The 19874-nt window shown below is 39.8% G+C and overlaps 1 protein-coding gene across 1 annotated transcript in view; it reads left to right on the top strand.

Annotated features, from left to right (window-relative positions):
* The first annotated feature begins 2538 nt into the window (after positions 1-2538).
* The window catches only part of LOC123759389 (serine-rich adhesin for platelets), a 55042-nt gene continuing 37706 nt past the window's right edge, over positions 2539-19874 (top strand). Inside the window, 3 exon segments of the mRNA XM_045744370.2 lie at positions 2539-2668; positions 13979-14245; positions 18732-18885. Coding sequence (XP_045600326.2) covers positions 13984-14245; positions 18732-18885 — 416 coding nt within the window. The 5' untranslated portion in view covers positions 2539-2668; positions 13979-13983.

Raw genomic sequence — 19874 nt, 5'->3', positions numbered from 1 at the left:
AAGACTCCACAAAGTCTTGCATTTTTGTATATTAAAAAGTATTTGCCAGTCTTCTGTGGTGTGGAGTTCATGTACATCTTTGTAAGGCTTCAATATCATTTTCATTTCCCACTTTACCATAGATATTATTGTCATCTGCAAAGTTGATGATGTGGGGACCTTTAACAAGCCACCGGCTTCCTGTTCTCATCGAGACAATAATGTTAGTGGCCCTCAGGTAAATTCAGCTAATTTATGTTCTCTCCTGATTCCATATATGATTAACCATCCTGTGAGATGGTGATATTAGATGAAATTATAGCTAGTTTTTTATCTACACTTTGTAATTTTTTATATAGAATAGGGCAGCAGCACATTGCTGTGTATACCGAAGCTTGTTAATAAAAAAATATAATAATATATAAATAATAAATAAATAAGAAATGTATTGCCAATGGATACGGTAACCGGCTATTCAGACAAAGGACTTCCGATAGATGTAGTTTATAAGGACTTTGCTAAAGCTTTTGACAGGGTACCACATGAAAGACTGGCAAGGAAACTAAAGGCACATGGAATATATGGCAGAATATTGGAATGGATAAAAAAAAGGGGTCTGATTTACCAGAGGGGCCACCAACCCTAGCGACCTCGATGAGGACAGGAAGCCGGTGGCTTGTTAAAGGTACCCTCATTTGCCTTGATCGTTTTTAGGTATACTTTAAAACTCAACACAGTTTTGGCAGTTACGGCTTCGGCGGGTAAGCGGTTCCATGGGTTTATAACCCTGTGGGTGAAAAAAGCATCTCCTGTTCTCAGTCCTACATTGTGGTTTGTTGAGCTTGAAACCGTTGCTCCTTATTTGTGTTACATTTGACCTTCTGAAGAAAATATCGGGATCAACATCCTCTAACTTGTTCAGTATTTTAAGATTCAATGAAATCCGCCATGTCGTGCTTGGTTTGCAGTGTTGCTAGCCCTACTGCTGCACCCACCTGTTGTGCAACTTTTACTGAGTGATAGATTTTACTCCAAGGTCCTTTTCTTCATAAATCTGCTGCAATGTAATGTTATTACATTTCTGAAGGATCGAGCTAAATGGAAATTAATCTGACTGGAGAAATGTGGTAAGTGGGATACCACAGGGGTCCATTTTGGGGCCAACCCTTGTTGTAGTATACATCAATGACATAGATGCGAATATTACAAACAACATCATCAAATTTGCAGATGACTAAGATTTATAGTAAAGCGTGAAGGTAAAAGTATATTGAGACCTTACAAAGATATCTACATGAATTCCAAAAATAGTCAGAAGACTGGCAAAAGCTTTTTAATATCAATCATGCAAGACCTTGCATATGGGTCATAACTATCCACGTCACAACTACCAAATTAACAACACTACCTTACAACAGATTATGAAGAAAAGGACCCAGGGGTCAAAATCAATCCATCACTGGAAGTTGCGCAACAAGTGGGAGCGGCAGTGAAAAAAAAAGCTAACCAAATCCTAGGAATAATCATGCATATCTTTATATTTAAGGAAAAGAAGGTAGTCATTTAGTTGTATAAATCTCTGGTGCGCTTCCACCTGGATTATTGCATCCAGGCATGGAGACCTCATCTTCAAAAAGTCATAGCTGCTCCGGAGAAAGTGCAACACCAGGCAACAAGAATCACTTCCAGAGCTAAGTCAACTCTCGTATCAGGAACGGTTGAAGGCCACATGGGTAACAACACTGCAAACCAGGCACGACAGGATGGATCTCATTGAAACTTTTAAAATACTGAACAATTTAGAGGATTTTGATCTGGACAATTTCTCAAAAGGTCAGATTTAACTTGAACAAGAAGCAACGGTTTTAAGCTCAACAAGCCACAATGCAGGACTGAGAACAGGAGATGCTTTTTCACCCATGGAACCGCTTACCCGCCGAAGCTGTAAATGCCAAAACTCTGTTACATTTTAAAATCTAACTGGAAAAGATTATCCGGGCAAATGGGGGGAAGGGGACCTTTGACAAGCCGTCGGCTTCCTGTTCTCGTCGAAGCCACTAGCGTTAGTGGCCCTCAGGTAAATTCCGGCAAATATTGTAGTCTACCAATTAATACAAAATTAATTTGAACATCATTAAATTAAACCTTAGTATCATAACTGTTTATTGTGATATGTGACGATTGTATAAGGTAAACAATTAAGCAGGTGAAGCAGAGATTGGAGGAGTGAATGGACATGGGCATGCATGGCTACGTCCTGCTAGGAGCTGCTGCTTGGACCCGTCGCCCTGGTTTCCCATTCTTCATCATGGCTGCCTGGGTACACAGGTATTGATTTTCATTATATTTCTATTTTCTGTCACGTGTTACAGGCTCTCATATGAATTATATTAATGTTTTAAACGCTACTGACAAGAGCCCTAACTTTGACTTGACAATTCTGTCCTTAAATATAAGTATGAGAGATAAAGTAAGAAGTAGCATATATATGTTCAAAGGTGGCGGTAAATTACGTCAGTGGCGGTACGCGTTGTGACTGGCGGACGGAGATGCCATCTCTCGGCCACTGTGTGCACTAGAGGGATCATCGCTCACCAGCGAAGATGGTAGGCGTCTGTGTCATACTTGCAATACATTAGTGTTTTCTCGTCAAACTAAAAGGGGAAACCTACAAATTTAACACCACCAAGTAAGTATGGGCCTGGGAGTCTGTTCTGTTATAAATTAAAAGTCTTCGAGCCAACGGAAGTCGTAAAATATGAGTGAAACGTGAGTGATGTGCGACATCCCCTTTCGGATGGGACGAGCGACAAAGCCAAAGGGCCACCTTCCTGAGCTTCCTCATGGAATTTCTTGCGGCATAATCTTCGAGTGTACTCAAGAACCACATCGAAAGATACACGTTGATCAATAGTACGGTTCCATGTTGTTTTTGTAGCGATATATGTTTGAATATTTGGGTATATGAGGTGTAGATGGGAGTGGAGGCGGTGAGGCGCCAACTCGTCCCTCTGGCTGGGCCACTCTCTCCCACGGCCATCGTGTCGCGGCCTCTTGCCTACTCCTTCCTCTCACATCTGCTTCCTTACGTCTTCACAGTCTGTCTTGTCTTCTTGTAACGTTTTCTGGGAATATATTTTTCTAATGAAAATTATATTAATTTTAAAAAAGGAGAGAGAATATAAGTGATTAAGGGGTAACTTAAGAATTTTGATGTCGCAAATTTATTGTGCAAACTGCCTTTTATTCAAAACGAACCATTTAAGTTCAGATACAATAAAGTGCCTACAAATTCTCCAGTATACGAGTATATTGTCAAGGGAGATGGGATAACGTGTTAAAATTACCAAAGATAATTAAACTACCCTGGGTATTGCAGTTCACTGAAATTTATTTAAATGAATACTCTTTTTCTATGATAGAATGATTTGAATAAGAATAGAATAACACATTTAATATTATATAATGTATGTGAAAATTAGTTTGTTGACAGTGGAAAAGTGGATCCCACAAGCACAAGATTGTCTTGTGTAGTAGGGGCAATGTGTCCAAAGTCTTGAACATCAAAATCAAAATGATACTGCTAGAATTGCTGTTATACATTAGATGTCCAACCAAATGTCACTATACACAGATGTCACTTGGACCCAGATACTGCTAGTCTTTACAGGTGCAAGTAATCAGGTGCAGTCTTGATCCCAGACACTACCAGGCAATGCCCCGGATAAGTAACGTACTGTATTGGAAAGAATACGGCTCTTCATCCTCCTCCCACCAAATATAAGAAATATTGCCAGAACACTGTTGGATGTGTTAGAGACAATTGGACAAGTTCTTGCAGGAAGTGCCAGACCAATCATGGTATAATGGGTACATAAACCTGCTAGCAACTCTAAGCAACTGCATTGCTGATCATCACAACAGAAACCGGGCACCAGGTTGGGCATGGGGAGTAAAAGAACTCTTGGCACCAACTACAGATAATATACAGGAGTCACTGTTGAACACAGGTGCAGTCTTAGTGCTGGGAATTGCCTGACTGTTTAAGTGGAAAAATTCAGCTGTAGTCCTAGACAGTGACAGTCAGTAAGTGCCAGTGGAAGTAATCTGATGTTATTTTTCAGATTTTTTTAAATTATAGAATTTTATTTTAAAGAGTGCAGTATTATTATTCATGTTTTAAGAGCTGAATATTGTTTACAGGGGGTTCCTTACCCTACTTATTTTCAATACACTGATGGTAGGAAATGTTTTTCCATAAGGATAATACCATGTCTTTCAACTATAGCTTTCATAATTAAAACCTACAGTAATTGGGCATTACATGCTTTCTTTTATTAATTACAGATTACTATCAGTTTATTTGACAACTCGTGATATCAATAATAGGATATGAAAGATGCAATTTGCATTTGTCCTGATTGCTGGCATAACACTATTATGAGGGGATGTAATAGAGCACTTTTTATAAATAATGTATTTTGTGGTTTAATGCCTACAGTATTTACAGTACTAGTTATATTATTCTGAGTAAGAATTAGGAGTTATGGAAAAATGTCGCTAATGTACATTTTAAACTGATTTAGCATTCAGATTTCTATCAAATATATATACAGGCGTACAGTATTTTTAGTACAATTTCTGGAAGGATCCCCTTGGTGAAATCAACAAAGTTATTCCTATGCGGCACCTCAACTAAAAATATGCAACTTCTCCAAGCCACTACAGCTGAACCACAAGACTTTATTTAGATTTGTGTGCTTCCTGAAGGCTAATTAACTATGTCATAAGAAAAAATAATTTTTTCGGAACAATTTTTTTCTTGAGCATCCTGGGGATGTTTGCTATTTAACAGTTAGCGGTTTAAGGGTTAACTAATTACTAATACTGCATGAAAAATAGATCGTCTCTTTGAACAATTTATGATGTATTACACAGTTACCTAATGTTTAAGTAATGAACCTTTTTGCTGCAAAAAGTGACTGGTTGCCCAAAAGAGTCGTGTGTGTGATTACTGTAGGGATTTTTGCCAGATGCCAAAAAATGTTTCAGGTCCACTGGGCTTTAATACAAGCACCTGTACCCAGTATGTGCTGCCATAGATGGAATCAAATGTCACTCCAAGATTTAGCACTAAAGCTGCCCAGAATGCCTCCCTCATACCCCCACACTCACACCTCATCTATTAATACTGTAGTGCAGTGATTGGCACAGTCAGCACACAACAGATTTAATGCGAGTCTAATTCCTGACAGGCCAAGATGTTTGGGCATGTTTCTTTACATTTGGTGCCTTGTTCACCTGGTACTAAATTGGTACTGTGTCCAGAAGCTGTCTGCTGTGTTGCATATTGGGGAAGGTCCTCGTTGACCTAATGGGGGACATTGATAAGCTTAACAGTCTTTGTTACAGGCAGTATGAGACCATAAATAAGCTATATTACTTGTTATTGTTTTGATATTGTGACACGTTATGTAGAAGTATTTTTATATATAATTAAACGTATTGGAGTCAGTTTACATGCTTGGTGATTAGCTTTATGCTTGGCAGTTCACGTGTAACTTTATTTTTTTTGTTTGAGACTTGCCACCATTACAAGAATTAATTTTTGTTGGTTTTTGTTTCTTCAGTCCCGAGGGTCTGTTTGTACAGTATGTCTCTAGCCAGTTCCATCCTTTCTGGCAAAAAATGAGTTGGTTAGTTTGCAGAGGGGTCCATTGGGGGGTTAATGTTTGGTTGGCTTGACTGGCTGTGCAATCATCTATGTGTCCAGTGGTGGGGCTCTGTCGCTACTTTTGTGCCATCACTTCTGTCTCGGTGGACATCTTTTGGGTTAATACTACAGTATTTCCTTGGTACCCTGTTCCAAGGCTCGTTCGCAATGTCATTCAGTCTAGCCAGCCTGCGGTCAACCCTCATGCCCATGATATCCAGAAATATGCTACTCTTTCAGCTGTTTGTGCTAAAATATCCTTGGATGATATTAGGGTGGGGGGTGGGGGGAGGTTGAACAGGGTTATGCCAGCCCTATATTTTGTCAATGTTCCTGGGTCATAGCGCCGCTGTGTGCATTGGGTTGGTTTTCTCAGCCGAATATATCTCTGTCACTATGATACCTGCGGTGCTTTTTCCTCCCTGGTAAGTGCCTGTTTTTTCCTTCTCTATGGATAGTTAGCTTCAGGAGCTACAAGGGGGCTCCCTCCCAGAAAACCAGCATTAAGTGTAATCAAATGCAAATTTCTGGGTGAGCCCCAGTGGCTCCCTGACATCCTCCCTTTCCCTGGGTATCAGGTTTGTTACATCATTTGTAAAACTGCAACCCGTTCTCGCAAATTTAATAAGTCAATATTGACTTATTAAATATGTGCATAGGTGACATACTTAACATAATAGTTTCCCTTGAAAAGCTTCATAGAAAACACCGACCTTACCTAACCTACTTAGTATGTTAAGATAAGCATCTTATTGCTTCGTAATTACAATTATTACCTAACCTATACCTATAATAGGTTAAGTAACAATTATAATTACGAAGCTATAAGATGCTTATTTTAACATACAGTACTAAGTAGGTTAGGTAAGGTCGGTGTTTTCTATGAAGCTTTTCAAGGGAAACTATTATGTTTAGTATGTCACCTATGCATGCAACTAATAAGTCAATATTGACTTATTAAATTTGCGAGAACGGGTTGAAAACTGACGGTGAAGCGGCCTGTGAGCCGTGGTCTGCACCCTCCTTCCCCTAAATGAGGGCGAGGGTGAGGCGAATGAGCAGCACTAGTTTTATAACATTTTTTATTATTTGTTTACATAGTTTGGAAAGTTTTATGGCCGTTTTTAAGTCTGCAGGTCTGGGAGGCAGCCAGCTGTGGTTTGTTTTGTCTCACTAATTTCCTAGGTGCCTTCCTTGGTGGTGGCATAAATGAATAAATTAATGTAGAAATGCCATGGTTCCCTGCACCATGGCAGGGAACCTGTGGGAACCAGGTTCTGGCACTGGGTCTCCAGTAGGCCAGAGATCTCTGTGACTAATATCAACTCGTAATTAGCACCTACATCGAAGAAGGCAGTTTCAGGGAGTCACTGGGACTCAAATGCCAGAAATTGGCATTTCATTACACTCAACACTGGTTTTTTTTGTTACTTATCTAATAAACGATAAAGAATGCTAATTTCATACATATTGTTAATCATTATAGGACTCCAATATGCTTAATTATATATACAGTATATATCAACTATCTGTCTTACTCATAACTTGTTACAATGTACAAAAAAATACAACATTCCTTAATTATGTTTATGAAATTAGATGTCTTACGTTTGAGGGAGTTCTGGGTGCTTCCACTTTGGGTGACATTGATTCTCTTGCCAACATATGGCAGCATTTACTGGGTCTGAATGCCAGAAGACCTGGTTGAACATTACATGATTTGGAAATGTTTTTCTTTGGTACCTTGAATGAAGTCAATTGTAGTAGCAAATGCCGATTATTTGTGAAAAAACTACATTCGATGCGTCTATAGGAACGAAAGGGTTAATAGCCCAGCAGGGTTGGTTTAAAGAGATCCTCGCTGCATCAGGGATATGAAGAGAGCATTGACCTAACGAATATTTTGCTACGTACAAGTCTGCAAGCGTTTATATCCTTGACTGACACTTGACAACCCTACAAACACATTGTAACGGGCCCTATGATTCCCTTGTTACAACTTGTAATAAAGTTGTTACATCTTGTTATAACATTTTTATGATGTATTAGAACATTGTTACAACTTGCTATATTTGGGTGTTATAATTGTTTGAAGGTGTTAACACTTGTTCGAACATTGTAACAACATTGTAGTTTCGTTGTGTGTTTGGCGAGAAAGGACTGCTATGACTGAAATATAGATATCAGAATACAGTACTGTACAGTATTTTCAGATATGAAGAAAACACAGATTACAGAGTACAGTCAGTCTATACATCAAAGACAAACTTATTTGCAATGACCTAAAAAACCACAAATTATATGATAGAAGTGCTGATAATCAAAATCTCGGTTTAAAATGTAGTTATTGTCCTTGTATATGTTACCAGATGCAAGTCTTCAGCAGTTTAATGACAATCTAATGATATTGAATATTGCTTAAGAATTCTTCTCAAACCCATATCAAATCATTATTTTTCTCTGTGACTTCAATTTATGGCGCCTAAAATGGAAAATTTTTTGCAAACATCGTTATTATAGCGAATCCTAGAAAGTAGTCTAAATAAAATTACATACAAATAACCAAAGTCTATTACAAATATGCTTTAAACCAGCAAATAGAACCAACTAGAAAACAAAACATATTAAAGCTTATTTTCGTAAACAATGATAAACTGATAAGGATTACAAATACAGTTACTCAGATCATAATTTAAAGTTCAGACAAATATAGGCAATGAATCTGTGCAGCCCCTTTCAAATCCAAAAGGAGGAAAATTCAGCAAATTCAAGTGTAAGGAGCTGACATGTGGTGGCTGCTGAGTGGCTGTGTTGTTGGCTTTAGTTGATGTGTGAAGTTTTGGGGTGGTGCAGTACAGTATTGTGTTCCGGTGTTGAAAGCTCAGTTGTGGCCCCACTCCCAGCTTCCCGCTTTCTTTGTGTTTTTAGGGCGGTGCTGGGTGTCTGACCCTTCCACATTTGAAAGTGGAGGTAGTTGAGCTGATATTCCCACCGAGGTTCCGCTGTGCTTCTGTTCCTCTTGGGGGTGTACAGTAATTTGAGTCTCGGTTACCTTTCCTCAGGGAAAAATGTTGTTCTGTCTTCAGCATTTGATGCAGATCATGGCTCTGCTTCAGGAGGCTTCCTTCTCAGAACTTTCGAAGCTGGGGGAGGAACACTGAATAGGAAGTTTGAATAGAATCCCGTTGGGGCATTGTATGTGGAGTTTTTTTTAATTACTATCTTGTTTTTAGTATCGAGATTGGCTCTTTTGGTTCCTCCTTTGGAATCAAGACCTTGTGTCTTTGATGGACCTGGCTTCTTTTGAATTTAAGTCAGCCACTTCTTATTGGTTGCAATATGAGGTTCCTGATACTGTACTTTCTGGCTTGTGGGCACCCTTTCTTCTTTGGGGGCCTAGAATGGCTTTTGCATGCATGTCTCAACCCTTGGTTGAGGGTTTGTAACCAACACTCACTTGGCTGCTCAGGTTTATTGAGTGGGTCTGTTATGTTGGGTGTACAGCTTGATGTGTGCAAGTTTGCAGCCATCTGGCATGCTCTTTGGTTACCTCATCTCCTGGTGGACTCCGTGGTCTGGCTCCACCCTGACTGCTCCCCCAGTAGTTCATTGTCTGAATCATGGGGAATTGTTGCAGTCTTTTCTCTGAAAAGAAATATCTTTGATATTTGGACACTGATATCCTTTTCAGTGTCCAGCTCTGTAAGGCTGGACACTGTGAGTAACTCATCTTCTGGATTCTCAGGTTTGGGTTTCCATGCGGTTCAACTTCAGGGCATGTCCGGTATTCTGCAGGCAGTCTCAATTTTGCCCCAACATCACTACAGAATGGAGCATCAAAGAAGCAGCCTTCCACAAAGGCTTTGCAAGACGTTCAGCTCATAGACCGGGCCGCTGGGACCTTGAACACCAGAACCTTAACCAGCAGGGGCTAGTTTCACTAAGTTTTGGTTGTTTCTTTCATTATTGGGGGAGTTCTTTTAATATTTTGGGAAACTTTGATCACGTTTTTTTTTTTTTTTTTTTTTTTTTTTTTTTTTTTTTTTATAGATATATACAAGAGTTGTTACATACTTGTACAGCCACTAGTACGCGTAGCGTTTTGGGCAGGTCCCTGGAATACGATCCCCCTGCCGCGAAGAATCGTTTTTTCATCCAAGTACACATTTTACTGTTGCGTTAAACAGAGGCTACAGTTAAGGAATTGCGCCCAGTAAATCCTCCCCGGCCAGGATACGAACCCATGACATAGCGCTCACGGAACGCCAGGCGAGTGTCTTACCACTACACCACGGAGACTAAAACTTTTTAAACCAGGCAGTGGTTTGTTTTGAGTTGCCTATCTTCCTGGGTGCCTTACCTGGTGATGGCAAAGATGATATCCTATAAATGTAAAGTGATCATTGGCCATCACTACCTGCACCTCTCAGAAGGCCAAGTTTTGACTCGTGGACCCCAGTAGGCAAAAATAACTCTGCATCTGATGACACTAGGTAGTATGGCACTCAATTAGTAATGATACTGTAGGGTCAGGAAGTCGACTGGGGCTCCCCATAGAAAAGGAGGGAGAAGGGAAATGTGATAGAAACATAAAATACTTAGGGGCATTGACAGAGTGGAAATAGACAAAATGTTCATACTGAATACCAGCAGAACAAGGGGGGGATGTGGGTGGAAGCTGGAAACTCAGATGAGTCTTTGAGATGTCTGAAAGTTTTCTTTTAGCATGAGTAGGGAGAAAATGGAACTAAAGGAGCATGTTGTGGAAGCAAACACTATTCATAATTTTAAAACTAGATATGACAGGAAAATAAGACAGAACTCATTGCTACTACCGGTGGCTAGAGAGGCAGGATCCAAGAGCCAATGCTCAATCCTGCGGGCACAAATAAGTGAGTATAAATAGGTGAATGCACACACAGATGCACATGGAAAGACGGGACACCATGAGCTGTAGCTCTCGTCCTGTAACTACACTTGGGTACTGTAATTACACATGTACATACATACAGTATTATTCACAGGGATAGGAATCCCTGTTAAGCTTGTCAAGGTAGTCCATAAGCTAACTATTGACCTTCCCAGGATGGAGCCCACAACACAAAGTCCTTTTAAACAAAATTGTAGTAATAAGTGTTCGGATTTGAAGGAGGCAATATTGCCTGTTTTTGGCACCAAAACTTAGGGTTGACTTTTTGATTCCATTGCCATCTCATAGTAGCATTTACCATGTCCAGGCACAAGTTTTGAAGGCTAGAGGACATGATGGAACATTACACAAGTTGAAAAAGTTTGTTTTGGCTCATGCCCTGAAGTTTCCTAATACATTTCGACCTGGTTTTCATGGGGCAATCACAATCACCTCAACAGCTAAAGGACTAAACAACAAGAAGCATGTTCGTACCCGCAAGGATTTTGTTATTTTCTGAGCAGCTACCTCAGTAGTTACCCTAGCCTGTGGCTCTGACCATCCCCAGGACACTGTGATCATGTTGGTAAGGTAAGGTAGAGGAGGAGGACTGGCCTGATGACTGGGCCGCAGGGACGCTAAGCCCCAAAACCAATACAAGGTAACCACAAGGTAACAAGGTCCTCACAATGGGGGCAGGGGACTTCATGGAGATCAGAGAACACTCAAAACAACTGAGGCAAACCATGTACTGCACACACAACCATCACAAAACCTCTCAAGCACCATTCAAAAGATATTAGACAACCCTATGTCATCAAACAACCTCCTAAAACATGTAAAGCACTACCACCTAATTGGTTCGACCAATGCCAGGTAGCGACCCTACCCTATTAGACTACTAGAAGGTCAAGGGAGGCTACCACCTCTCGCCTAACTCTTCCATGGTCAACATGGTGTTGGATACCAATCTGCATTTCAGATTACCTCGGTTATGCATTTCGAGTCCTTAAATATGTTGGCATCATGGAATATTTGCCAGGTTCTTTTAATGCCTGAAATTAGACTGCATCAATTCTTTCAGGGCAACCCCTCAAAAAAGGTCAAATATTCCAAGTGCCGTGTGAGTAGGTGTCCTGGGTACAGTAAACGATACTTCTTGAACATCAGAGAACCACAGCTCTAAAGTCTTCTCCCACCAAGTACTTTATAAGAAATACAGTTTAGCCAGAAAACAAATTAAAGTTTTCAAGAAACAATAGGCCAAATTCCTGCAAGAGGAGCCATTTAGGTAGGTTGGAATGGATGTGTGGGCTTGCAGGCTGCTAAGCAACAACCCTTGGGGGAGTACAGTAAAAGAATTCTCAAAATTAACTACTGTACAGGTAACCCAATGGCCAGCAGTCGTCTTTGAAGTTCTTTTTTCCAGCATGTGCCACTGAATACTATTCTCTTGAAACAGTATTTTTGGTGAGAGTATACATCACAGTAGTTCCATTATTAGTAGAAATGGGTTCTGCACATCAGGAAGGTTTCTTTTACCTTGATCTCTGCTGGTAGAGTTATGGACCTCTTGGCCAGTTCAACCCCTCTCATTTGATAGCTTTGAAAGCAGCAGCTCATCTGAGTTTCATTTCCTCTGAGGAGGAGTTGTGGTATTATTGGTCACTGCTTGTGTTCCCACTCCTAATTTGGCCAGTGATTCAGGTTGTCATTCTAGGGCTGAGTCTTGTCTAGCTTTTCAACCTACCCGTCTGTTTATGGGACTAAAGCCGTTTCAGCTTTTGGTGCAACAGGCACCAGGGTGTTTGGGTTTGGAAGCTGCCATTATGGAGACTGCAACCCATAAGAATATGAACAGTATGAACATCAAAGGTCCACAGTTGTTCAGTATCCTCCCAGCAAGTATTAGAAATATTGCCAAAACAAAAGTAGAAGTCTTCAAGAAAAAACTGGACAGTTCTCTGCAAGAAGTGCTGGGCCAATTGGGTTGTTTTGGATATGTGGGCCTGCGGGCCGCTCCAAGCAACTGTCCGTTAGACCAAGCTCTCACAAGTCAAGCCTGGCTTGGTTGGGGAGTAGAACAACTTCCAGAACCCCACCCAGGTACAATCCAGGTATGTCTAGGTAATTTAGAACCTGTTCTGTCCCATCTATTCCTCCTATCTATCTACTGAAGATATCCTTGATTCAGACTTTGAGGAAGAAGGGAAACATTCATTTCTAGCACTCTTCTTTCTATTTCCCATTTAGTGGGTTCAGTGCTGAAGATGGGTTCTGGCCCTGGCATTTCTCTGTCCTTGTCTGAGAAGTGTTTCATGCATTTGAAAATTATTAATGAGGGGGCCTTTGCACTGTTGCAATTTGACCCAATCTGGGGTGTAGGCCCCAGGCAAGAGGACCCCCTTTTCTTAGAGTAATGGCTATATTATTTCCTTCCCAATTTAAACTGGTCTTCATTCAATCCAGGGCTTGTAGTTTAGTCTGGGCAAATTTTTGTATTTTATTATTATTTTGTATGTACATACTGGGTCTGGGTTCATTTTGAGTGTGAGCGCTCTGGTGATTCCTGTTGCGGTTTCAGCATCCAGTCTCCTCTGGGCCAGCAGATAATCTGCTGTTTTCCTCTGAAAGATGGCATAATTTTCTTTGTAGTAGTTCAAAGATATGGTAGTTCCCATAGCATAACTGTCAGGGTGGCCGAGAGGTGGTACTTCACTTGTTTCAGAAGATTGTTTGGTGGCCCAGTGTTGTCAAACATCTTTCAGAGGGGGCTTGAGGCTTTTGTGACTGCCATGTTATAATGGGCATTTTGCCCTAGTTGCATGATTGATCTCTGATTTTCATGAGCTTCTTGCCACATTAAAGGACAGTCCCTTTAACAGTGGGACGCACTGGACACCTGAACACTGGTGCAGTGGTAACACACTCACCACACGCTTCGTGACTGATTTGGCCTGGGTTTATATCCTGGCCAGGGAGGATTGACTAGGTGTCAATTCTTAACAATCATTATCTGGTTGTTAAACGATTGGTGGGTTGTATTCCAGGAGAAAGTAGTGGATAAGGCTTACCATGAGCCATGGGAAGGGAAAAGCTCTCAGGCTGCTAACAGGAATCGGCAGTTGTCTGTTCCTGTATCCACTTGTGTTAAAGAAATGAAGGGGGGGAGGGGACAGAACAGATTTTGAAATCACCCTTGTTCTCAGTGGGCAGCAAGGTCATCCAGTGTCTATCATGATCACAGTCTCCTTGGGGGAGGGGGAAGGGGGTTGAATCCACAGTCTGAAGGAGCTGCTGAGGCAGAGCCCAGAAAGGCATGTTTCATTACACTCAGTGCTCTGTTTTTTGGAGTTAATTTGACTAATTTTGACTAGGAAAGATGTCTGGCAGCAGTGATAGTCGTGCTGAAGGAGGTATAAAGAAGAGGAATATTATATCTGTTCATGAAAAGCTGAAATTGATTGAAAAGCTTGAGGATGGTGCCAGTGTGGCAAGCATGGCACTGGAATTTGGCATTGGGACAAGTACTGTTTCAGACATACGCAAGCAAAAGAACAAGTTATTGAAAATTGCTTCAAAAAGTGACAGTACACCTGCTGTGGCCATCAAGAATATTGAGACAAAACCTCAGCTCTACGAAGGTAAGTGCAAATTTCATTGATACATACTGTATGTACAGTATTAGTAAATTTGTATTAAAAAGCATTGCAGGTCTCATCTCTAAAAGATAAGTAAATATTTAATTATTATTATTATATGTATTGGCGCATTCTTATTAAAAGAGTATTTGGTACAGGTATTTTTTAGCATATGTTTCCATTAAAATACATATCAAAATAAGTGCTGCATTATTTCTGAAAAATTAAATACAAATAATTGCACCCGAAAATTCCATTGCACACTGTTTACTTAACCGAATTTCTGGGAGGGCTTTCTTCCGTGTCTTCCCAAACTACCCGCCTGGATAGCTCCAAGCTTGAAGCACACCACCAGGCAGTTATGAGTAATGAATGTCTACCTGGAAATAGAATCAGAATCTGCCCCCACCCCCCACTCAATCAAGCCAAGTTGAATCTTGTGATACTAGATCAACCTAGAATGAAAGGGAAAACAGTTAGTGTGCGTCCAAACAAGCAACTTCAAGGAAAACATTGGTAAGCCTGATGCAAACTGTGTAGCCACACATTGTCTAGAACTAACCTCTTAGTTATCAACACTTGCATTACGTTCAGTAATGTGAGTTTTTCTTGAACCTACATCAGATGGAGTGCATTAGTGTCTCTAAACAAGGTTACAGGGAAAAAAGGAAAAAAAAAGTTAAGGAGAAAAAGGGAAAAAATATTTGGCTGGGATTTTCAAGAAATCTATAAAATGTTTTGATAAATATGCTCATTGGTTGTATTTATGATGCTAGTGTGTGTATTGGGAAAATTGATGCCTATTATTGAGTTCAGAGCCTGATTAGCAGAATGCAGCTTTTTGGTGTTTTTGTGTTGACACCAAGGATCATCCCTGCTCTGGCATCCTTTGTCCTGTCTGAAATTTCATCTGATGTGGATATATATATTTACTTTAATTTACCTGAGGGTCTACCATCTCATTAGTGGCCTCAATGAGTACAGGAAGCTGGTGGCTTGTCAAAAGTCTTCCCAATTGTCTTGATGGTTTTATCCAGCTGGATTTTGAATTGCGGCAATGCTATCGTCATTTATGGCAATGTTTATGGCATTTTGGCGGGTATGCAGTTCCATGGATTTAATTCATATAACCTTATAACCATATGAGGTGAAAAAACGTCCCCTGTTTTCTATCCTACATTGTGGCTTGTTAAGCTTGAGGCCATTGCTCCGTGTATATGTTACATCTGACCTTTTAAAGAAGTGATCTGAATCAGTATCCTTCCAAAATTGTTCAGTACATGTACAGGTATTTTAAAACTTGGTGAGATTAGTTATCACGTCTGGTTTTTAGCATTGTCAGCCCTGTGGCCCTCAATTGTTCCTGGTACTGTATGAGAGTCAACCTAATTCTAGGATTTTTTTTTACTGCAACGCCCATTTATGCAACTTTCAGTGCTGGGTCGATTTTGACTCCAAGGTCCTTTTCTTCATCAGTTTTCCTGCAAGGTAAGTTGTTGATTTGGGAGTTTTGATGTGCATTGTTATGCTCCACATGTAAGGTCTTGCATTTCTCGATATTAAAAAGCCAGTTCAGTCATTTGTAGAGCTATTGTAATGTAACATTTGTAATGTAAGGCTTGGTATAAGTTCCACTTTTTACTTTTCCTAAATCTTAGTGTCATCTAAGTTTGATGATGTAGTTTGTAATATTCTCATCTATATCATTGATGTATACTGTGACATAAAAGGATTGGCCCCCAATATGGACCCTTGTGGTACCCCACTCACTACATTTCTCCAGTCAAATTCATTTCCATATAGAACAACCCTTTGCTTTCTTTATTTTAACCATTGTTTTATTCACTCTGGTATTCTACCATTTATTCCATGTGCCTAATTTCCTTGCCAATCTTTCATGTGGCCACCTTATCAAAAGGCTTTAGAGAAGCCATGTACAGTACTGTATAATACATCTACTGAATCGATATAATACATCTACACAATCAACTTGATAATGATCCAGGATGGACTGAAACATCGTTTTCTCTTCACTTTCTAGTGTGTGTAGTTTGGTCAACATTTTTCAGCCATGATATTGTGACTCCTCATCTGCACATCTACTGAATATACATGTATACTAAGCCTTAAATCTTGTCTATCTATCATATACCTGTCGATGATTCCGAGGATCAATATCTCCGATCTCTAATTAGGCCTCCTGGTTAGTGGGTGGGACAACCAGACTATTTCGTGGCATTATTTTCATCGTTTACTTTTCATCAGTTTTGTTTTGATTCTGGTGGTCCTGTTAGTATTGCTCGACGACTATGGTGAAGGCACTTTTGCTGGCATTTGGTGTTGACACTTAGTCAGCACCATTTTTCAAGTTGTCCTGTGCATCTTTTTGTCTTTGGCCAGGTTTTTCTTTCGGTTTGGTCACCCCTTCAGTTCATGATTGTGGCTTTGATTTTGTTGGCTCTCACTTCTGGATGTTGGCCTGTGGGGGCTTCATGCTCTTCTTTGGAAGCAGAAGTTTTGTTCCTTTGGTGCTAGTTGTCATTTTATTTGTCTGTAGCCTTCTTTTTCTTTTCTGGCTAAGAATGAGATGGCTGGTTTCCAGAGATGTCCTTTGAGCATTGACACTTGGTTTGTTTAATCTGAGTTGCATCATCTGTTATGTCTAGTAGCAACTGTCTATTATTACTTGTGTGCCAGTTGGGATGCCCTGGGTGACGAGTTGTTTGTGGACCTGGTGTGTGATCTATTGTTCTGGGGGCATGTCTTTTCTCGGGTCGTTTGCAGTGTCATCAATTTAGCCAGCCTGCAGTTTTATCCACTATGTTTGCCAATGTGTCTTGGGCTGATATTCAGGTTTGGGGGTTGCGACACACTAACAGGATCTTGGTGGCTCAATATTTTGTTAATATGCCAGGACTGCACTGGGCCTGCATGGCGTTGGGTACGGAGTCATGTTTCTGACACACTCTGGTTGGGAGTTACGGATGTCTACTCTCCCTCCCCACCTGGTGAGTTCCCCTTGTATTTTTGTTCTTTATAGTGACAGTAACAAGGAACCATCTCAGAGAAAAAACTAAGAGTTAAATGTAATGAAACTCTTCTTTCTGTGAGTTCTCATTGGTTCCCCTGGATCCTCCATTACCCTTTACAGGTGTGTTGGGTTTTGCCTTTAGTTGGGTTTAGATTGGATGGGTGAACTGGTTAAGCTGGCAGCTCTTGGTGCTGCTGCCTGGTGGTGGTAACTGCTACTAGAGGGAGAACGGCTTGACTGCTGGCTTGCTCGTTTTCTGAGTTGTTTACATTTACCTTGATGTTTCCTGTTTGGGTTTGTCCTACCTTTCTTGTGGCTATTTCCTCTGTTAAGGTGATCTTGAATTCTCTGCTCCCTGTGGTTCTATGAGGGGGGGGGGGGCAAGTTCTGGCCTCCAGTAAGCATTGAAAGACTCACAAGGACCTGTGTGATTCAAATTGAGTGGAGCTATCCATGTATTTAGCAAATAGGTACCACTAAGAACCTACAAAAACTGACATTTCATTACATACAATACTATATTTTATATACTTTTCCTAGACTTTTATTGTTTTCCTAATTTAAATGTACCGTGCTGGTAATAAATAATTTGAAACATCAATAATTATTTTTCACCTTTATTTCAACACCTAGCTTCAACAAAAAGTTTCCAGTGGTACCCACAGGGAATGGATTAATTGTGATAGAAAATATTTAAAAATAGCAAAAATTGAATATACAGTAATGAAAAATCTTGCCCCGGAGGGCCTGAAAACAGTTATCTAGTCAATCAGAAAGCCACTTGCAAGCTCAGTCAACTCTAACATGTTTATTGTTATATTAGTTACATATAATAAGTATTATTTGCTGGTTGATAGAGTTTTGTATAACATATTGACTGAAGGAAAATTTCTTCTGCATATTAAAATAATGAGATGTTTGAGGAATATCTGCTTACCTTAATTAATAGCTTGACTGAACACTAGGGAATATCATAGTTATTAAGAAGATTCTTTTGTATTAATATTCTCTACTTGAATGTTAATTTCTTACGCATTTTTCTGGGTTATCTCAAAATTTTCAGAGGTTACAATTTGTCATTATTTAACCCTCCTTGTGACACTAATGATGATTAGTGCAGTATAGTGAGCATGTTATTGCTTTAATTCTAGAAAGGAAAGGCCTTGTATGCCTTCATGCATGTCTTAGCTATCATAGTCTATAATATATTTTGTTAGTGATGTGTCAGCTTCTCAGACCAAAATTATTAGATGGAAATGCAGAACAATAAATATTGAAGCTTCATTGTACTTTTAAAATATGCACATTTTCTCTTGATTATCCATGGATATCTTCTACAATACTGTACTGTATTAGCAAAATATTTGTGAACTCGTTCCTTAAATATCGCTTTTTAAATTTCACACACAAAATGCCTTGTTAAAAGTTTAATATTTCACCAGTGTAATTTTGTTGCAGATAATATGGCGACGTCTTCCAAGAAGATCACCTACACAAGTGATTTTAAGTTAAAAGTTTTAGACTATTATTTCAAAAATGGAGGTGATGAAAACTTTGGGCTTAAGAAAAAAACAGCAGGCCATTTCAATATTGATAAGAAGACTATTAACCGGTAAGCTATTAACTTTGTAAATTATAGGTATGGATAAACAGTTTATCTTGTCACCATGTTCCTGGAGGACATACACTAACAAAAGTCAGCACAAAATATACAAATGATTATTGAAATTAAAGGGGAGTTGCATCTGTTAACTTGTGTCAATTACTTGTTGATGATTCCGAGGAGCAATGTCCCTGCTGCCTGGTGTTTGCCTCCTGGCTGGTGATATAATCAAATAGGCTCTTTGATGCGGCTGCTCGCAGCCTGATGTATGAGTCTTAGTCTGGTTGATCTGGTATCCTTTGAAGGTGTTTGTCAAGTTCCCTTTTGAACAATGTGTGAGGTTAGCCAGTTATGCCCCCGTATGTATGGGGGTTGAGCATTGAAAAGTCTTGAGCCTTTGATGTTTATTGAGTTTTCTCTCAGCGTGCTTATCGCACCTACTGTATTTGTAATGGGATTATTTTGCTACTGTTACTGTTATAAATGAACAATAGTTTATTTACAACTTGACCACTAATACAATGAGTAAAGCAATTATTGCATTAGCAAGGCACTGCACTGCAATATACCATTTAAGTCAGCCAGTTGGAAAATCTCGAGAGACCATTCTCTTACATTGTCTTATGATTTGAAAGGTGATATATATTGGAAAGATAAAGTGTAGTTAACTATTAGATCAGGGACAAATGTTTCCACACTTTAAATTACAAATGTAGAATGATGTAAATGCAATTTAAAGGACTAATATTAACACTTTCGCGCTCCCGGCGAAGGTCAGGGAAACAACCATAAGTGCAAGCGGCGTTTTTATCGCTTAAGCGTAAAAACAAAAATGTGTATACGCTTTTTACTCTCCTGACCTTAGTTCTCATGCTACGTATTTCATTTTGGTACCAACGTGTTCGCAATAAAATTCTCTAGAAGAACATCAGTAAAAAAAAAGTCACGAAAGCTATAGAGATACCAGCACGAAATAAATAACTACGAAGATGAGTCGC

This window comes from Procambarus clarkii, chromosome 32 (genome assembly GCF_040958095.1).
Source record: "Procambarus clarkii isolate CNS0578487 chromosome 32, FALCON_Pclarkii_2.0, whole genome shotgun sequence".
Lineage (NCBI taxonomy): Eukaryota > Metazoa > Arthropoda > Malacostraca > Decapoda > Cambaridae > Procambarus > Procambarus clarkii.
The sequence above is the reverse complement of the archived record's forward strand: the minus strand, read 5'-3'. Positions and strand labels throughout refer to the sequence as shown.